We start from the raw sequence: 19,713 nt of genomic DNA, 5'->3' as shown, positions 1-19,713 counted from the left end.
AACTCCAATGAATGATGTAGAACTCCCGCGTATTAGGCTTAATACAGGCTGCTTTCCAACCCTTACACATCATTGAGCAACATCCAAAAAGCACTGCTTCGTTTAGAAGCATGCAAACCAGCCAAGTGAAGCCAAGCAGTGTGAAAACTTGCAGAACTGTGGTTTTAACGAGGCTTAGCACTGCACAAAGATTGCTAGACATTAGCATGTTTATGCACTGCTTAGAAAGCACAGCAGTGCCAAAATTCACAATAGTTTAATAAAATTAAAGAAAAATATTACATTCATTTACAGACATATTCTGCCTGTTATGGACTCAAATCCAGGACCTACTACACATTAGACTGTAACTCTACCAATGTAGCTATTTGGATGTTATAGAAACTAGTATACCTTCACATATATTACTAGGCTACCTGTTAGCATTGCTGATCACCCCGCCGCTCAAACATGCTTAAACACACCTATAAATAAATAAATACATCCAGTTTCTATTTTTAGATGTCTGGCAGGTGTCAGCTGTCTATATGTGAGCACAGAATGCACACAACAGCCTTATGCCAAGTAGTACAATTCATTAGATTGTACCAGTTCCAAATTCTGTGGCAGAGTCTCATTCTAAAACTAAACTTGTTGTGATCAGACCTTGCAGCATTAATAGGCCGGCAGACCAAGCTTTAAGAATATTTTTTCCTAAGTACATACCAAAAGCAAATGTTCATAGTCTAGAAACAACTTATGAACCTAACAAACACAAGAACCCTTGCAAGTCTAGCCGTACACTCAAATCCATTTAGGTCCAGAGTACCACAAGCATCTTTATGGGAGGGGTGTTAGGATAATAAATCCCATCCAATTGTCAAGGTTTTGTTTGAATAGGGCCAGGGATGAACTCCTGTTTTATATGGTTGGGGAGCCTATTCCATAGCATGGTGATCCTTTGGTATATACATGTGACATAAACAGAATGTGTTGGAGAGACAGAAGTGAACTTCAGATCTCTGGATCTAGTGTTACTTGTTTTGCATATGTGCAACAGATCATCAGGGCTTGGTCTGAGAAAGCCCTGTAAGCCAAGCAAAGATACCCTCTCAGTGGCCTATAGGACTCTGAATACAGAGGCACAGCCTTTAGATGACCAGTTTAGGCCAAGCTATTCAGGCCCTGAATTCTCCTGGTGAGAAACCTTTGTGGGGATCAAAACTGTTGTAAGTGTCTGGTTAGGCACATGCCAAAGGGGGCACTGTAGTCAATGATGGGTCTGATAAAGGTAGAATACAGTGGTATTATAACTTAAAAAAAAACTGCATCAGCAGCAAAACCAATAATTAAAGTGCACAAACTATATAGGCCACCAATTCTTCAAATGAAACTACAACCAAAGTTCCAAACTATTGAGGCAACAACTGGTGACTGGTCTCTTGGTGGAAACGGTTTCTTCAATCCAGACTTCTTGGCTCTTGTCTGTGAGCCGACTGGCAATATCAGTTATATAGGGATTTGTGTCTAGCTCAGAAAACTTGCCAACAGTGCCAGAGCTGGGTATCATACTGAAACATTTGTCAGGTCAAGATGTGCATTATGCAATAGTTTACCCTTGTCCATTGGTTTAATGAGCCTCTCAAAGAAGTCTACCAGGTTAAGTAGGTAAGACCTTCCCTTAAAGCCAAATTAGGATGGATCCAGTGTTTTTTGTTGCTAGTGTCTTTGATTTTCATTTCCATGATAAATTCATTGCATGGCTTTGCATATTAGGCTTGTTAGATTGATGGGTCTGTAGTTTCCTGGGTCGATTGATGGTCCACCCTTGTGAAAGGGAATGACTGCTGCAGTCCTCCATTCACTTGGAACGTAGCCTGTTTTGAGGCAGTAGCTGAAGAGTGCTTCAAGTGGTCCTGACAGGTCATGTTTTAGACTGCTCAGGAGGCAACCAGGGATGTTATTGGGATCCATAGGAGGTGATGTTGTTAGCTTTAATGAGTGCTGCCAGCACTTAGTCCCTGCTAATAGTTGGTGGAAGTATATTGGAGGGGATTTGCCCATGGAGGAGCTGGAGCCATTTGGGGGGAGTGGGGGAAGAATTTTGAGCTGAATGTATCAACCAGTAGACTTGCTATGTCACCCTAATCAGTGAAGGTGATACCATTCACCACCAGTCTGGCACACTACTGTGTGTTACCTTTAACCAAATAAAAAATAAAGCATCCTAGAATGGATTCTTATAAATAGACAAAAACAAACTTACAAAGAAAGCATCCTAGAATGGATTCTTATAAATAGACAAAAACAAACTTACAACACTGGAACTCCATCAGATGATGTTAGTGATCATACTTTAACCTATATCCTTAGGCATAAAAATGATATCTCTAATCCCCCCATCTATAGAAACATACGTACCAATAAACACTTCAACCCAACATTATTCCAAAATGAACTAAGTGCTTGTAACTGGAACCCTCTAAAAACTCTACCACTTCAAGAAGCTGTTGACTATCTAAACTCCAATTTCCTATCTATCCTTGACAGGCATGCACCCAAAAGGACCATTAGAATGAAAGCCAAACCAGCCCATCTGGCTTACTAATGAAACCAAACAAAAGATCTTACTTAGAAATAAAATCTGGGCAAAGTGGAGAGCTAACAAAAATATTTCTGATCAACAACTTTTTAAGCAACTGAGAAATACTACAAAAAAGGCAATACTCACAGACAAAAAGAACTACTACTGTAAAATACAGCAAAATCACCAAAATAACCCCCAGAAGTTTTGGTCTAGTGTATATAAACTCCTTTCCCCAGGGCACTCCCATACACCTATCCCGTTTCAGGCAGACCCTAACACCCCCCACCAAACAGCCAATGCCTTCAACTCCTTCTTTACAGAAACCATACAAACACTAGCTAGCCAACTTATTCCAGACAGCTCAAACCTTGCCACGTCCATACCTAGTACTCTACCAGTATTCTCTATTCAACCAATATCTACCACTTTCATCTACAAACTCATCCAAAAACTTAGGCCTTGTACCCCTTCTGCTGACCAGTTACCTTCTGAATACCTCCAAAAAGCAGCCAAAGTAATTTCCTATCCTATATCCATCCTCATAAACAGAACCATTAAGGAAGGTTACATTCCAAACATCTGGAAAATCTCCCATATCATTCCCTTTCACAAAGGTGGCAACTCAAATGACTACTCAAACTATCGACCAATAGCACTCTTATCACCCTTAGCAAAAATCATGGAAAAATGAGTTCATCATCAACTTTTAAACCATTTAACACAAAATAACATAACAGCTAAATGTCAGCATGGTTTTAGGCCATCTCATAGTACCACAACCGCTCTGTTATCCTTTACAGATGTTATAAACAGAAATCGTAATAACAACAACCTCTCATCTGCACTCTTTATTGACCACTCCAAAACTTTCGACATGGTTAACCATGCACTTTTGATCAACATTCTTGAATCCTTCTCTCTTGACTCTTTAGCTATTAAATGGTTCAAGTCCTACCTAACCAACAGACAACAAGCAGTTCTCTGGGCAAATAATATATCATCCCTTCTACCTGTTACACTGGGAGTCCCTCAGGGCTCCATTCTAGGCCCACTTCTTTTTTCTCTTTTTATTAAAGACCTGCATGTAGCAATCTCATAGACCACCTGCATTCAATATTCAGATGATTCAACATTAAATTTGCTCAGCAACCTCACCATCTGCACTACATTCCTTAACTCAGAATGTATTTAACACAGTAGAAACATGGTTCACAAAACATTGTCTCCTTCTTAATGCGAAAAAAACCAAGCTCCTTCTCTTTACACCCTCTAATAAGTATACCCCAATTGATTTCTCTGTCATTTCCAATAATAGCACAATCATACACCCTGACTCTACAACTAAACTGTTAGGAATTACCATTGATAACAACCATACATTTGATAGTCACATAAATAACACCATTAAAAATGTCAACAGGAAAATTGGCTCCTTATATCGAATCAAAACTTTAACTCCAACAGCTAAAACCAAAATTGCTCATTCCCATTTAATTTCCACTCTTCTTTATGCCTCTCCCATATACACCAACCTCAAAAAGAATAACCTTGTCAAACTACAGCATGCCTATAATAGCATCGCCAGATTTGCCACTGGTAACCCCTTTCGAACTCACCACTGTCTAAATCTAAAGCAGCTTGGCTGGCTAGAACTTCAAAACCTTCTGAAAATCTCCCAACTAACCATGACCCACAAGATATTTTATCAACCTACTAGCACTCCCATACTATCCAATCTCATAATCCCTTATAAAAACCTAAACTCACTGCGCTCCTCTAACAAGCTTCTAGCTAGTATAACCAAAACTTATAACTTGGCTGGAGATTCCCTATTTTCTAACACAGTGGGAAAAGACTGGAACCTCCTTCCAAATGAACTAACACTTTCTTCTTTGCCTCTCTTTAAACAAAGACTAAAACATACTTTAAAACTCACTGGTTATGTCCATGTTGTAAACCTGACTAACCTTTTCCTCTACTAATGTTACTTCTACACCCTACCAATTTTTCACACATATTTCTTAATTTCTATGATGAAGAACTGAACTGCTGACCACAATGAAGCAAGTAGTTTCATCCTACTTATTGTTAGTGCAACCTAGTACATAACAACACTATGTCACTTTTATTGTGTAATAGAATTCATCTCACCATTCTTAATGATTTCTATATTAGTGTAAATATATTTTTTGATCACTTTTTTATTATTATTATTACTGATTTTTGTATACTTGTGTGAACTACTTTCATTTACGATGTTTCAACTATGTTTACCATCCTGTTGCTGTATTTTAAGTAATGATCCAACTATTAATGTTTGGAGCTTTTCTCCCCGGGCCTCTACTGAAAATGGAAATATATCCAGCTAGACTAGCCCGGTCAACAAATGTAAAATAAATAAATAAATAAATAAATAAAATAAATTTAAGGTTCCAGACATAACTAAAGGAGGCCTTGTGATTGTCCTTAGCCTGCAAGGTTATCCTGACCTTGCAGTTGGATTTGTTGGACTTACACGTCTTAGTTTCTTATTAGTTGTATAAGAGAGCACTTGTCTTTAAAAGGCGCTGTTCCTCCTGATTTTGGCCATGAGTTTTATTTTCTGGGAGTTGCTCTTCCTGATTTTGGCCATAAGTTTTATTTATTTATTTTTTCTTTTATTATATACACTATTTAGGTGAAGGGGGTTTGTTTTGCATTTACTTCCTGTAGGTATGGCATCCTCTATGCAGCTATTAACATGTTTATATAGAGACTCTCTGAATAATTCTGCATATGTAGCTGTGGTCTCAGGTTAGAAGGAGCCTTGAATTTTGACAAACTCACTTAATAGGATGTAGCTTGCCTTAGAACAGTTCCTAACTGTGACTGGTTTAGCTGGGTTGTCCAGGTTGATTTTTTACTTCAAAGGCAGATCTGTGCTCACACCTTGACATGGCATGGGTGGAGGAGGTGCAATGCTCTCCCACATTAAAGAGTACTAGATCCAGTAGGTTTGATCCTGTGACTGGAGCATGCACTAAATGTTCCAGGGTGTTTGTGTTCAAAACATCCAGGAAGCTTTGTTTCTGGGTTTGAGGCAGTGCAAGTTTCTCAGTCCATAGAGGAGTAGTTAGTCACCAAAGAATAGGGTGTTTGGTTGGATGATGAGATGGTTTAGGTAAAAGCTGAGAGACTCTAGGGGCACAGATGGTGACTGGTAGCTAGTCATGATAAGGTTTAGGATGACCGGCACGTAGATGAGCTCCATGGTAACTCTCTGTTTAACCAATCTAGAGGTATATTTGTTGCTAATGGAAATCAAGACACCTCTACCTTTAGCCCCAGTTTGTGCTGTTGTTGGTTAAGCATGTGGAAAACATTGTAGCCTTTCACTATTGGAGTACTTACTATGAATTTAAACAAAGTCACAGTCAAGACACAGTTGTCACCATTATCCAGACTGAGGAGGGCTTGAAGGGTGTGGAGTTTTTTGTTTAGGTTCCTAGCATTAGCAGTAACACCTTAAGGTTGCTTGGAGACTTTTACACTATGTTGGTAGTTTGTCTTTGGTATTGCCTAAATAAGGCTCTAAGAGGGGGTGGATAAAGTTTTAGCCAATATCTGAAAGCCTAGGGGGAACAGGTGCAGCCCATCCTTGGCAAAACAATGTGGTCTGTTGACTATGTTCTTCCATGTTGACAGATGCTGGATCCCCCTGGACTGACACCAGAAACTAAGCCAATTATTAAAATCAAATAATTTTATTTTCATGCTGTAGCATCATCCTAGGTGAAGGTACAATGCTGCTCAATATCATGTTACCTGTCCGTGGCACATATTCTGAGAGAACCATCATGTCTCTTCTCATATAGTCCAGTGAGGTATCTCTCAGATCATTTACACCCACATGGACTATGATGGAATCATATTGGTACCTAGGGTGCAGTGACTTGAATGTGTATGTGATACTGTGGGTCCTGGCTCCAGCTGGGCAACTAATTTATCTTCTCCTTGATTAACCTGGTGAGTGAGGCATCTGTGTGTCTCACAACTGAGTCCCCAATGACAAGAATACTAAATAAATTATATGATTGCCTTATATGCCTTACTGTTGGGGGTCCACTGGGTGCAGGCTTGTGTGAGATGTTTGGTGTTGGTTTTGGTGTGTGCTTTAGTAATTGTGGAGGAGCAGTGTTACCATTAGGCAGCTTTGGAGGTCTTTGAGATTTAGGAAGGTTTCTTTTAAACACCTCAGCATAAGACAATGTGTGTGTGGTGAGCGGTATGTGTGAGGAATATAGTGTGGGTTTTAACAAACTCATTTGTATGGTAGACATTTGCCTCCAAGCAAGTTGTGTATTTACATCTCTCACATACTGTGTCATTTTCTTTAATGATTAACTAGTTGCCTGAAAAATGAGACAATTGTTAAGTTGCCTTAGGATGCCCCAATCCACAAAGCTGGCCACAAAAACATTAGGAAACTGCATATCCGTGTTGTCTGATCCTGTAATATGGAGGGCTGATTAAGGATTGAGTTTTAACAGGTGTCCTAGTGTAGTTTCTGGGGTTAAGGGCAAGATTTTATATAGTGCTAGGATATGATCATAAGATCATAGGAGATTACTAGGCTGAGGGCTCTGGGGCCCTTACAAGCCTAGCCAAAAGTTTATCCATGGGAGTCTATTCCAGAGACAGGGCAGCCTCTGATAGACAAACCTACCTCTCCAGCACGTTTTGTTAATGTCACATATTAGATTTAAGCTTTTTGATCGTGTATTAAGTGAGGAGTTAGACTTGCGGACATGGAGCATCTCCAGTACAGCAAGGTCTGAGATTGCCTTGTAGGTGAGAGACAGGTCACCTCTGAGTAATCTATACGATACAGAGTAGAGTGATAGCGATTTGAGCCTGTCTACATAGGAGAGGTGTTGGGAGGCCATGGATTCTCTTTGTGAAGTATTTCTGTGGCCTTTCAGTTGGTGCAGGTGTTTGGAGAGGTACATACCAAACAGGGCATTGTACTCAATTATTGGCCTAATGAGGTAGGAGTACAGACAGGTAATAACCTCCTTTTTCTGGATGCAATCCCTTTACTTACGAGATGAACCAAGTAAAAAGCTTTTCTGACCACTGCCACTACATGATGGTCAAATGTGAAATTGTTGTCAACTTGTGTACCCAGGTCTCTCACCACAGGTTGTGTTCTTAGGGGGTTGCCGCTAATGAGGTAATCAGTAGGGGCCATATTTTTGACGAATGGTATGATAATACATTTTTTTGCATTTAACTTAAGGCCATGACTTTGGCACTAGTCATATGTTGCTGTGAGACCTTCGAAGTACGTTAACATCATTTGGGGAGTCAATTACAGCACCCAACTTACAGTCGTCTGCAAACTTGGTCAGCCACAGGCCTTTTCTCTTTGCCTGGACCTCTTAGAAGTAGATGCCAAACAATAGGGGTCCCAGGACAGATTCCTGGGGGACACTACTAGTGACAGGTCTGCTATCAGAGGTAGTGGCACCTATTTTGACCTTGTGGGTCCCATTAGTGAGCCAGTTGGCCACCCACCTGATGAGATAGGGATTTACACCAAGTTCTGTGAGCTTTTCGATGATGCCCGAGTGGGGGATTGTGTCAAAGACTTTGTCCAAGTAAAGGAAAGCTGTGTATACTGACTTTCCCTCATCCAGTGCCTTGGTGACTGTCTTAAAAAGGTCAACCAGGTTCAACAGGCAAGATCTGCCCTTGACAAATCCGAACTGGGTGGGGTCAAATGCTTGGAGATTGCCTATGCCCTTGTTTATGAGGTCCATAATAATACGCTCCATGGCCTTACAGATCAGACTTGTCAAGCTAATGGGGCAATAGTTACCAGGGTCAGTAGTGGCACCACCTTTGTGCAAAGGGATGATAATGGCAGTTCTCCACTCTGCTGGGAATGAAGCCTGTACTTAGGCTATGGTTGAATAGGGTGCTGAATGGCAAGGCTAGTTCTTAATGGAGATGTTGATACTAACAGGTCCCATGGAAGCTGTGTTCTTTGCCCTGGATAGGGCTTTTAACATTTGATCTATGGAGATGCGAGGTGCAGGGCAAGTATCAGGGATGTCAAATGGGCCTTTGGGGGGACAGGGGGTGAAGGCTGTGCTGAACCTATCTGCTAGCAGGTTGGCTAAGTCAACAGGATCAGTGTAAGTGCCACCATTAAGAACAAATTCGGAATAAACCTGGGCTTTGCTATGGAGGTTTCTGATGTAAATGAAAAAGGCTTTGTTGTTAGCCTTTGTTTCGGAGGCTAGTTTTGATTCATAATTGGGTTTGGAAGTTTTCACTATTGATCTAATTTGCTTGTTGAGGCTAAGGAGGATGTTTTTCCAATTGGGAATTTGTGCCTTTTTACCCTTGGACACCAGATTCTTCCTTTTGTTGTAAAGCCTGTTGATAGAGGATGTCCACCACATAGGTTTGGGTTTCCTTGAGGAGCAGGTTTTAGTTCTATTGGGTATGGCTGAGTCCATGCAGTTGTACAGGTGCTTGTATACTGCACTGGCATGTTGTTCAGTATATTTGTCTGCATCCTCTGAGAGGGGTGGTGGAGTGAAGCTATTGATACCCTCCCTTAGAAAGGTTGTAGTCAGTTTTTGATAAGTTTTTTTAACCTGGTTATAGCTTGGGGGGGGGGGTGTTTGAATGAGACAGACCGATGGTCTGATCTCACCAGCGAAGAACTTACTATGGGGGTGGTGCAGCAGTCACCCATGTTTGTGAGAACCAAGTCTATAATGCTATATCCCCTTGTGGGGGATGAGACAAACTGGTCTAGCGCATTAGAATTGATGAATGGTAGGGCTATTTGATGCACTAGAAATCTGCTCCAAGCTTAATTCTGCACAATGCCATACTGTTTAATGGTTTTCGGATCTAATCCTAACTTTGTAAAGAAATTCTATTATCGAGGCATTTGCTACTATATAGGGCACTGCTAAACTCAACTGAGCGGTGAGCAGTTCTGTGCAAACTCATCAGATTTATAGCAGAGAAAAAAAGCTTGAAAAATGACTCCTGTGCCCACTACCAATAAACGTTGAGCTCCTGGGAGTGTTTCCCAACTCAGAGAGACCAGGTAAACAGCTTCTAACGTAAGATGGATGATCCTGAAATTAATTTCTTAATGTAAAAGTACAGCAAACGTAGCTCTCAAGTGCAGACTAAACAACAAACAGCTACAAAACTAAGTCCCAAGTTAATTTGCCTTTCTGCAAGGTGATTTGGAGATGAACAGACCAAATCCAACAAAGACAGAAATGACAATTTTTTGCCACAAAATGAAATTAAGCACTTTAAAAATGCTCAAAAACAGCAGCGATCACGGTATAAAGCAAGCACAAGTGCAGTAAATTAAGATCTTAGCTTGTATAGCTCTGGATGTAGTTAAAACACTTTGCTGAGCTCTGAAGAAATTATGTATATTGCAAACGGTTAACTTTTATCAAATGGGGAAACCTTTTTTTTTTTAACAGCAGGATGGTTAGAGGCAGTTTATGGTCCTGTAAATGCCTGGACAAAGTAATTGTCTTTTCTTTTCAAACAGCTCTCTTTTATTTTCAGTCTACAGAAGACTCAAATGTGTTTGCAAAGTATACAGACTAGAAGTTTGCCTAAAACTATACTGTACAAAAAAAATAAACACGTGCCATTAAAAAATAAAGAGCAATGCAATGACAAACACGATATAGTCACATTAAGTATGCTAAATTTTAAGTGCATGTGTGAAAGCTAAGTCAGCAGATCAGCTCCCAAATATACATGATTAGGTTCTCTCTTTATGCAGACTCCTGGAAGTTTGATTCTCCCCGAAGCAATACCATACATCTACGATTGCTGAAAAAGGAGACAGACATTGTTGACTGGTACACCAAACTGCAGAGTTTTGCATAACTAATCTATACTAAATGATTCAGGCGATTGAAATTAATGCATAACTTCTGAAGGACTGCAAAAACAAAATGTTTTAAAAGAATTTTAAAATGATTTTGAAAACTGTAATAGGTTCTTGCTTTTTCTTTAGATACAAGTAGACTTGCAGCTCGGTAGTGAATCACACAAACACTTTTGTAATAACAAGAACTTTAAGTGTACTATGCCAACCAGAAAGCCAACATAAGCAAATCCCAGCTCCCAGCACCCACCCAACCTTTTTTTCTAATACTTACTACAAATCAGACAAAGCAGCACTCAATCGATCTTATTCCAGCTAATGAACACTCTCCACTTACCCTTCTGATGATCAAACTGCACTCCTGGCTATCCTACTGATACATTTGCTTATCCTAAGGAAGAGAGTATAATGGCCCATTTGTTCACCTAGAGGACAGGGGAAAGCATGCAGGGAGTGGTGGCACTGTCTACTTGGGAGAGGGGTGCAAAGTTTTCACTTTATGGCCTTTCATCCACCAACTGCATGCCTACAGACGTGCAAAGGGAGGGTGTGCAAAAGGCTGCCTGCGGGGGATTAACTCTGTGTATTCCACCATCTCCAACTGGGTTTCTAATGCAGAGTATGCACCTAGTGTCTCCAACCTCTGTTCCTGAGAGACACCAAAGCAGGCAGAGTCTCATCATTCATCTCTCTCCACACCAACTGCTCCAGTGCCCAGGCCACTAACTGAATCTAGGTCAAAGTTAGAGCTTGATCTAACTTTCTGCTTCTGTACTAAATACAGTAGACTCCCTCTTATCCGGTCACATTGGGACCAGACCTTAAGCTGGATAAATGAATGGCTGGTTTATCAGAAAATGCATACAAAATACCATTAAAGGTTACAAATTAGCTAGAATAACATGATTTTTATGGGTCTATGTTAAATGTTTGAACATCTAAAATGTCGAACATTAAATAGTAGAGACCAAATGTTCGACATTTGGATGTTCGAACATAAAAAAAAAAACACAGGAAAAAAGCACTAACAGTGTAGGCAGGGGGGCAAGCCCCCCTGCACCCCACACACCTCCCCTACTTAAATATACCAACTCCGAGACCGCACTTCAGTGCAGAAAAGGGAAATTCTCTCTATCTGCACTGTACAGTGCTGTTGAAAGTCTATCTTCGAGCACTCAAAATTTCGAAAGTTTGGTCTCGACCATGTAATGTTCGAAATTTTGAGCGTTCGAAGATTTGACAGGTACCCGATTTTTATTACCATGCATTTTTCTAATGAATAAGAAATTTAAAACTCAAATGTCTTCTCATTATTTAGCCCAGAGGAGGTGGAAGTGTTGTTGTTCTTTGTTGTCTTTTGCTAGGGCTATGGCAGAAACCTGACGGCCGGTTAAAGAGAGGCTGGATAAGAGTCTACTGTATAACAGAATTATTACAGCATAGCATTTAATAAATGCATATTTTGAAGTGTGTAGCAAATAGAAATGTACAATTGCTTTCATAAATTGTATTTTATGTAACACTGTAATTGGGTGGAGCTAACTTGGCAGGGGTTGGGGCATCAGCCCCACCCATATGAACATTAATTAATTCATTCATTTTTGATTACTCATTTAATCCATTTCAAAGTTGCACAGAAGCTGAAATACATGATAGAACCTACCAAGTACCAAGCACAAAAATTAGTCCTGAACTGGGTGACAACCCATCACAGGATGCACAAAGCATACACATAGCATGCAGATCGACACGCACTTTGCAGAATCACCAATGCATCTATAACACGTCTACAAACAAGGCACTGAAGCTGAGAGCCAAACTGGACAGCCAAGTGCTGTGAGGTGCTATGCCAATGTGCCACGCAAATGGCAGAAGAGAAGCGATGACCATTACTGAAAAAGTGAACCAGTTTGCTTTATAACAATTTACTAACATCACATGGTATTGGGTAGGACATAAAAGTTGCTCATGCCCCCTAAGCCAATTGCCCCTACCATGCTGTGTATCATTATCTTTTGTGTAAGCAATATTACTTCTTCTTTCGGCTTTTCCCGGTTAGGGGTCGCCACAGCGGATCACCGTCCACTCATGATTGGCAGTTGAGTTTTACAGTGTCGAGTTGCCAGCCTGGCGCCCAACCTTCTATAGAAGGCACACACACACACACACACACACACACACACACACACACACACACACACACACACACACACACACACACACACACACACACACCTAGGGCCAATTTAGTGTGTCCAATCGACCTACAGCATGTCTTTGGGATGTGGGAGGAAACCGGAGCACCTGGAGGAAACCCATGCGACCACATGGAGGACATGCAGACTCCGCACAGAAAGCACCCCAGGAGAGGATCGAACCAGAGAACCACTTGCTGTGAGGCGCTGAAGACACGAGGTAAAACAACAAGTAGAAACACAGCGCAGACAAAAGGAAAAGGAACTCAGGCAAAAAATTTACGAATATATTTAATAAGGCTTCTCCTCTCATAGAAGAGCTTCAGACAAAAAAAAAAAAAGCAAAGGCTGCTTAAAAAAAAACACAACTGATAATTTTTGATTGATGTCCTTTCAGCTAATTTGCTAATGGAACATGGACATATTTAATAATATAATAATATGTACACATGGAGGGGTTAATGTTCAATTCTATTTTAACACACAATCATCCAAATAGGCAATGCTAACCGCTGCACCACCGTGGCCACCCTGCAAGCAATATTACTACATTTTGTAAAAGTAAAGAAGGCTGATTTATAAATACATTACACCCCAAAAAAGGTACTGCTGCTTACAATGACATCTGGTACCATTACCCACAACTTGTAAAGCAAAAAACAAAAACTTTCAGTGTTGCACAACTTCCAACAATCCTAAAGAACATAATTCTCAATATTTACAGTTGGTGTTATCAACCCATTTCATACATACCTCTCAACCTCAGTGCAAGAAATATGAATAAAGCCTAATATAATGGGGAGCATACATCTCAACTGTACAGATTTTTGCCTCATATTTTGGTCTGTTTCTCATAAAATTGTGGTTTTCTGGAAAATCACTGGCAAGTCCTTGAGGGTTGGAGTCAGAAAATAATGACAGACATTTTAGTTTCAGACTTTATACCCTTCAGAAAAAAGTCATGCTATTACAAAACGTGTTATGCTATTAACTTTCTAAGTCTGTAATAGCACTTTTAGTGTCCCTATTTTGGGCCTTTATCCCTCCATTACTTACGGCTTTGTCCAGATTTCTTGCCCAGAGAGGTTGAGAGGTATGATGGGGAGGGGACAAAGGCCAAAAAATAGCAACAGATTTTAAATGCTGATCTTATAAACTTAAAAAGTACATAGAATAACAGGTTTTGTGTTAGTATACATTTTCTGAAACATATAAAAAGTCTAAAACTTAAATGTGTTCTATCAGGTTAGTTTCTGCTACTCCTATCTCTCTTTCCGCTAAATAAAAAAATAACTTTTTCTAAGCTTGTTTCCTGCCTTTTCTGTGGGTAGTCTAGCCTGGATATAGATTTGCTGTGTCCAGGACTATTTGCAGGCTTCTAGGGCCCAAGCCTTTCTGTGTTGGAGGGAAGCCTTCTAGCTTTTGTTTCTTAGAACTAGCCAGTTTTTTGTTTCAGCACTTGTTCAGAACTTATTGTAAGCACTAAATAAGCTACAAATTACTAGAGCACTCAACTTTCCTCACTGTCTAGAGGAAAACAGTTTCTAGTACTTAACAAATAAGCACCTATCCAGGCATGTCTAAGGGTCAGCCCCCAGTGTTTTCTCCTGTCTGCCTGATGAATCTGGGCATCTTGGGGCAATGCAGTGATTGCCTCATGTACACAGACAACCCTCTCCTCCTACCACCCAACACTACAACCTGTGAGAGATGCACTTATATAGCCAAACTGGAAGCAAAGCTCTCTTCACCCAAGACTGGACTAGACAGTCAAGAGGAGAAGGTAAACACTTGCACCGCACCACACTCAGCAAATAGTTCCTCAAAACCTACACCACCAAAACACACACATAGAAACACAAAACACACACCTACATTCGCGGAGGCTCCCAGTAAAAACCTGCCCAAGCAACAGGGACCTCCAAAGCAGAAACACAAGCAACCTCCACCCCCCAACACAACCCAAATGACACATAACCCACAAACTCAGTGTGCCACTCAACCACAGCCCATAAGGCATAACAACGTACCCAACACTCTAGTCATAGGTGACTCTATAGTCAGGCATACTGATGTTCCACTTACCAGGCTAAACAAGGAGAGTTACTGTCAAGCTGCCTGTCGGGTGCCAGGATCCGCCACATAACGCATGCACTCAGGTCACTCCACAACAAGTACAAATATGACTCTGTCATTGTCCATGTTGGTGTGAATGACCTGAGATGTACCTCCTTGGACTACATGAAAAGGGACATGGAGGAGCTGTCTGATCTTGTAGCCCAGGCAGGTATGACCCTAGCCCTGAGTAGCATCCTGCCATCACCCAAAATGATACCACAGTACAAGGACAAAATGATTGACTTCAACAATTGGCTAAGCTTCTGGTGTCATTCTAAGGGGATCCAGTATCTGTCTGCCTGGGATGACATGATCGACAAGCCACGATGCTTTGCCAGAGATGGCCTGCACCTGTCGCCCCTGGGATTCCGGATACTGGCTAAGGCTCTAGCCACCCCTATAGTGCCTTTTTTTAGGCAAGGTTCAAATGACAAATTCACCACCCTAATAGGTACAGGCAAGAACAATCTGAGGGTATTGCTACTCAATGCTAGAAGTCTAAGCCTCAAAATGCACTCTCGCGAGGAACTCCTTAAAATGGAGAACATCAACATCTATGCAGTGACAGAGACCTGGTTCAAGGCTCCAGAGAGTACCCCTGCATTACCAGGCTATAATTCATACCACACCTTTCGGCCACCTAACCTGGACCGAAACACTAAAGGCGGAAGTGTGTCCATATTCATTAAGGATATCCACACCTCCAGGCTAGTTGCTCAGCATAATGCATCCGAGATTATCCAAGTGCAACTAACTCTGGGCAAGACCGCAATCCAAATTGTAGCTTGCTACAGATCCCCCATCATGCCCCAGGATTCCCACTCCTCATTTCTTAATACACTGGAAAATATTAGGGTACAACCTAACACCCTAATAATGGGTGATTTCAACTACCCTACCATTAACTGGGAAAACTACTCATGTACCAACTCTTGTGCTCAACGTTTTCTGGAATTCATAAATTCCAATGCCATGGATAAACTTACCCACACCCCCACCAGGGGCAGCAATATCCTAGACCTGGTTATTACCAACATGGGCAACTGGTGCTCCACACTAGAGATCAATTCCTCGTTGGTCAGATCTGACCATAAGCTAATCACCCTAGACATCCACATCCCTCCCCCACCCCCCATTAGGGAAACCACAGTAAAAAATGTCTCCAAAGCCAACTTCACGCTTCTTAAGACAGAAGTGGCAAACTTCATGACACCCATGCTGACAGACAATAGAGGTATGACTGCTGAATCCTACACAAATGTACTTTATAAGCACTTACATGAGTGCATGGATCATGCAATCCCTAACAGAATCAAGAGGTTATCCTTCCAAAAAAAGGAAGCCAATCTGGTGGTCCCCTGCCATAAACAAACTCTGCAACAGAAGAAAGAAACTGTTGCAAAAAAAGAGTAAAATCCCATGATTGGAGAAACTCCCTGGTCAGCTTCTGTAAGAAGCTGAGATCCCTCAAAAAATCCTCCAAAGCTAGTTATGAAAACAAAATCGCCACCGACTCTAAAGACAACCACAAAGCATTCTATAGCTATGTCAAGAATCTCAATGGCAACAGTCAGATCTGCTCTGAATTACAGCACAATGGCACTAAATATACAGAACCAACGGATATTGCCAACATCCTGGCAGATAGGTTCAGTGCTAACTTTACCCCTCTGTCATCCCCTAAAGGGCCCATCTCTATACCAGAAGAATGCAAAGTTCCTGTAATCACGGCTGCACAGGTAAAAAACACACTATCCAAAGCCAAGAACACAGCATCCATGGGACCCGACGACATCCCAGGCTGTGTTCTACATGAACTACAGAACGAACTGGCACCCCACCTAAGTACCATGTTCAATTATAGCCTCACCTCAGGCTATGTGCCCACTGAATGGCGCACAACGACAGTTATCCCACTCCACAAAGGGGGAGCCACCACAGACCCCGGAAACTACCGCCCCATTAGCCTAACAAGCCTGGTCTGCAAGGCTATGGAGTGTATCATCATGGAACTTATAAACAATGACATTGGTAATCTCCAAACTCAGGACCCCACCCAGTTCGGGTTTGTAAAAGGCAGATCATGTCTCCTAAACCTGATAGACTTCTTTGAAGCAGTCACCAAAGCCGTAGATGAGGGTAAGGTGGTTCATGCAGCCTATCTAGATCTCGCCAAGGCTTTTGACACCATCCCCCACTCTGGAATTATAGATAAACTCACTAAACTAGGTATAAATCCCTATGTCACAAGATGGGTTGCCAACTGGCTCACTGACAGAACCCACACTGTGAAAGTAGCAGACTCCAAATCCAGCTTCAGACCAGTGACAAGTGGAGTACCACAGGGTTCAGTCCTGGGTCCTCTCCTGTTTGGTATCTACTTCTCTGAAGTACAGGCCAACACAGAAGGTCTTTGGCTAATGAAGTTCGCAGATGACTGCAAACTAGGAGCCATAATCAAAACTCCAAAAGATGTGGACATCCTACAAAAGGGCCTTGCTGAGACAGATGCCTGGTGTCAAAGCCATGGCCTCAAGCTCAATGCCAAAAAGTGCATTGTCATTCCTTTTGGTAAAAACTCAGTACCCATGAACTACCACATAGGTGGTAGTCTACTTAACACCAAAAGTGTGATAAGAGACCTTGGGACACAGGTGGACAGTAGTCTCTCCTTTGATAATCACATTGCCACAGTAGTCAGGAAATTCTTCTATGTGGCACACCTCATCACAAAAGGTTTCTCATCCAGGAAAAAAGAGGTCATTGTGCCCCTCTTCTCGTCACTCATTAGACCTGTTATAGAGTACAATGCCTTTTGGTATGTACCTCACAAGACATCTACAACAACTGGAAAGGCCACAGAAATACCTTACAAAGAGATGCCCTATGCAGACTGTCTCAAAAAACTGCAGCTTTACTCCGTTGCATATCACCTACTCAGAGGCGATCTCTGCCTAACACACAAAGCTGTCAAACCCAGAGCTTTTAGACATGCTCCACTTAAAGAAATCCCAATCCCTATGAGCTGCACGCTCTAGGGACCTAAACCTCATCACCACAATAAACAGAACATGCTGGAGGGATAGATTCCTGTCCCTGAGACTTCCCATACTCTAGAACAAACTACCTATCTATATCAAACAAAGCTTCTCATTAGCACTGTTCAAGAAAAATCTTGATGATTGGATGGGAGATAGGAAATTCACCCGGGGGATCACTTCTGTGGCTCTGCTCGACAGTGGCACAGGAAAATAATTTTCTTGGGTGGCGAAAGCCAGGGTACCTTTGGCTAGACTTATATAGGCCCTAGGGCCAATAGCCTAGTACCTACCTATGAACCTATTTTAAAGTGACTTCAATACTCAGCGATTTGCTAGAAAAGCCACACACCTTATGACGAAAAGACCAAACACATACGGCAAAAATCTAGATGGTTGAGAGATATGGTTTCATATCAGATGTGTTGTTATGCCTAACGCATACTGAGTCTCCTTAACAATTTAACAAAGTGTCAGTGTCACACAATTTTTGTAAATTGGATCGCATGTACAAATTATCTTCAAATGTGAACGCATCCCACTTTCTATACAAGTGTCTTGCGGATCCACGCCCCCAGCGACTGACCAATCACAACACAGAAACCACGTTCTTTACCCTTGGTTTCTCCTTTGGATTAAATATAACAATAATAACAAAACAATAATAATCTATGTACAAGAGAGCATATACTACTGTCCAGTTTTGTTAAACATCTAAATAGTAGTTTTGTTAAATATCTAAATAGTAGTTTGATCCTGTTTGTTTTAGCCATTTTTATTATTACAGCTGTTGTCTATGGAAATAACAACATACTTCGCGAAGCACACATCATCACTGGACATGAGAGGCACTGGACTGTATCAAATATCTAGGGATTAAGGAGCATAAATAAACACATACATAAATACACAGTAGCATTTATACCGCTAGATGAAACCCATATAGGTGTATAAGCAACAAAATTAAGACACCCTTATCTGTATTATACAACTTACATTAACAGCGAAGCTTCTTCTGGCTACACGTATGTTAAATGCTTTCCTGTGAATTTTGTACACATTAGAAAAATAAACTCTGCAAAGCCGTTTTATTACACCGGCGGAAGCCATGTTGCTTGTTAGTTGCTTCCTTACAGTGCCCGTTTGCAGTTCCGGTGAAATCGCAAAATGTAGGTAGCACAGGATATCAGTGATACGTACAGCTTGTTCTCCAACATTTACAACTAAAATATGCTAGATAGGCATTTCCAGTAAATTGAATATTATGTACGGCACCGAAACGCGACTTGCGGAGGTCCTGTCACTGTTTTAGACGCTCGTCTTACTTTCTTTTAGACTAAATCCAATAGTCTGTTTAAACGCTGCGGAATTTTAACGTTTACTACTATGTTATTAACTATATTACAAAAACACAAACGTGTTAATAAAAAAGGACATCCCCAGAGTATGTACCCACACAGCAATAAAATGTCAGTACAAACTAAAGGTAAACCAGAATAGATAACTTATAGCAAAGAAGGGAAGACTCTACGCAAACAGCGTAGTTACAAAACATGCCACTTATAGCCTTCCACTTCTACTGGTCGTCCGATGCGGAACTGAAATAACTAACAGGTGTTATGGTTATGTATACCTCTCAACTCTTTATTTAGTTAAATGTGCATATTTAATGTTGATTTCAGCCTGGGTACTGCACTTATCAAATCTCACCAACTGCAGAGTCAATCTGCATTGCATACATAGTGACAACAGTTAAGTAACATTAAAGGTATAACTAAATTATACAATATAATGAAAATGAAACACACAGACACAAAATAATTATTTACAAGAAGTTTTAAAACGAGGCAGGTGCCCAATTTTGCCTCA

The 19,713-nt window shown here is 41.1% G+C and overlaps 1 protein-coding gene across 1 annotated transcript in view; it reads right to left on the bottom strand.

The window, feature by feature from the left end:
• BCKDHA (branched chain keto acid dehydrogenase E1 subunit alpha) overlaps positions 1 to 19,349 on the bottom strand; it is a 521,678-nt gene extending 502,329 nt beyond the window's left edge. The window contains exon 1 of the mRNA XM_044062764.1: positions 18,841 to 19,349. Coding sequence (XP_043918699.1) covers positions 18,841 to 18,954 — 114 coding nt within the window. The 5' untranslated portion in view covers positions 18,955 to 19,349. The remainder of the gene's footprint in view (positions 1 to 18,840) is intronic.
• Positions 19,350 to 19,713: the final 364 nt, after the last annotated feature.

This window comes from Protopterus annectens, chromosome 1.part0, assembly GCF_019279795.1.
Source record: "Protopterus annectens isolate FY-2018-M chromosome 1.part0, PAN1.0, whole genome shotgun sequence".
Taxonomy (NCBI): domain Eukaryota; kingdom Metazoa; phylum Chordata; order Ceratodontiformes; family Protopteridae; genus Protopterus; species Protopterus annectens.
Note: the sequence above shows the minus strand (reverse complement) of the source record. Positions and strands in the feature narration are given on the sequence as shown.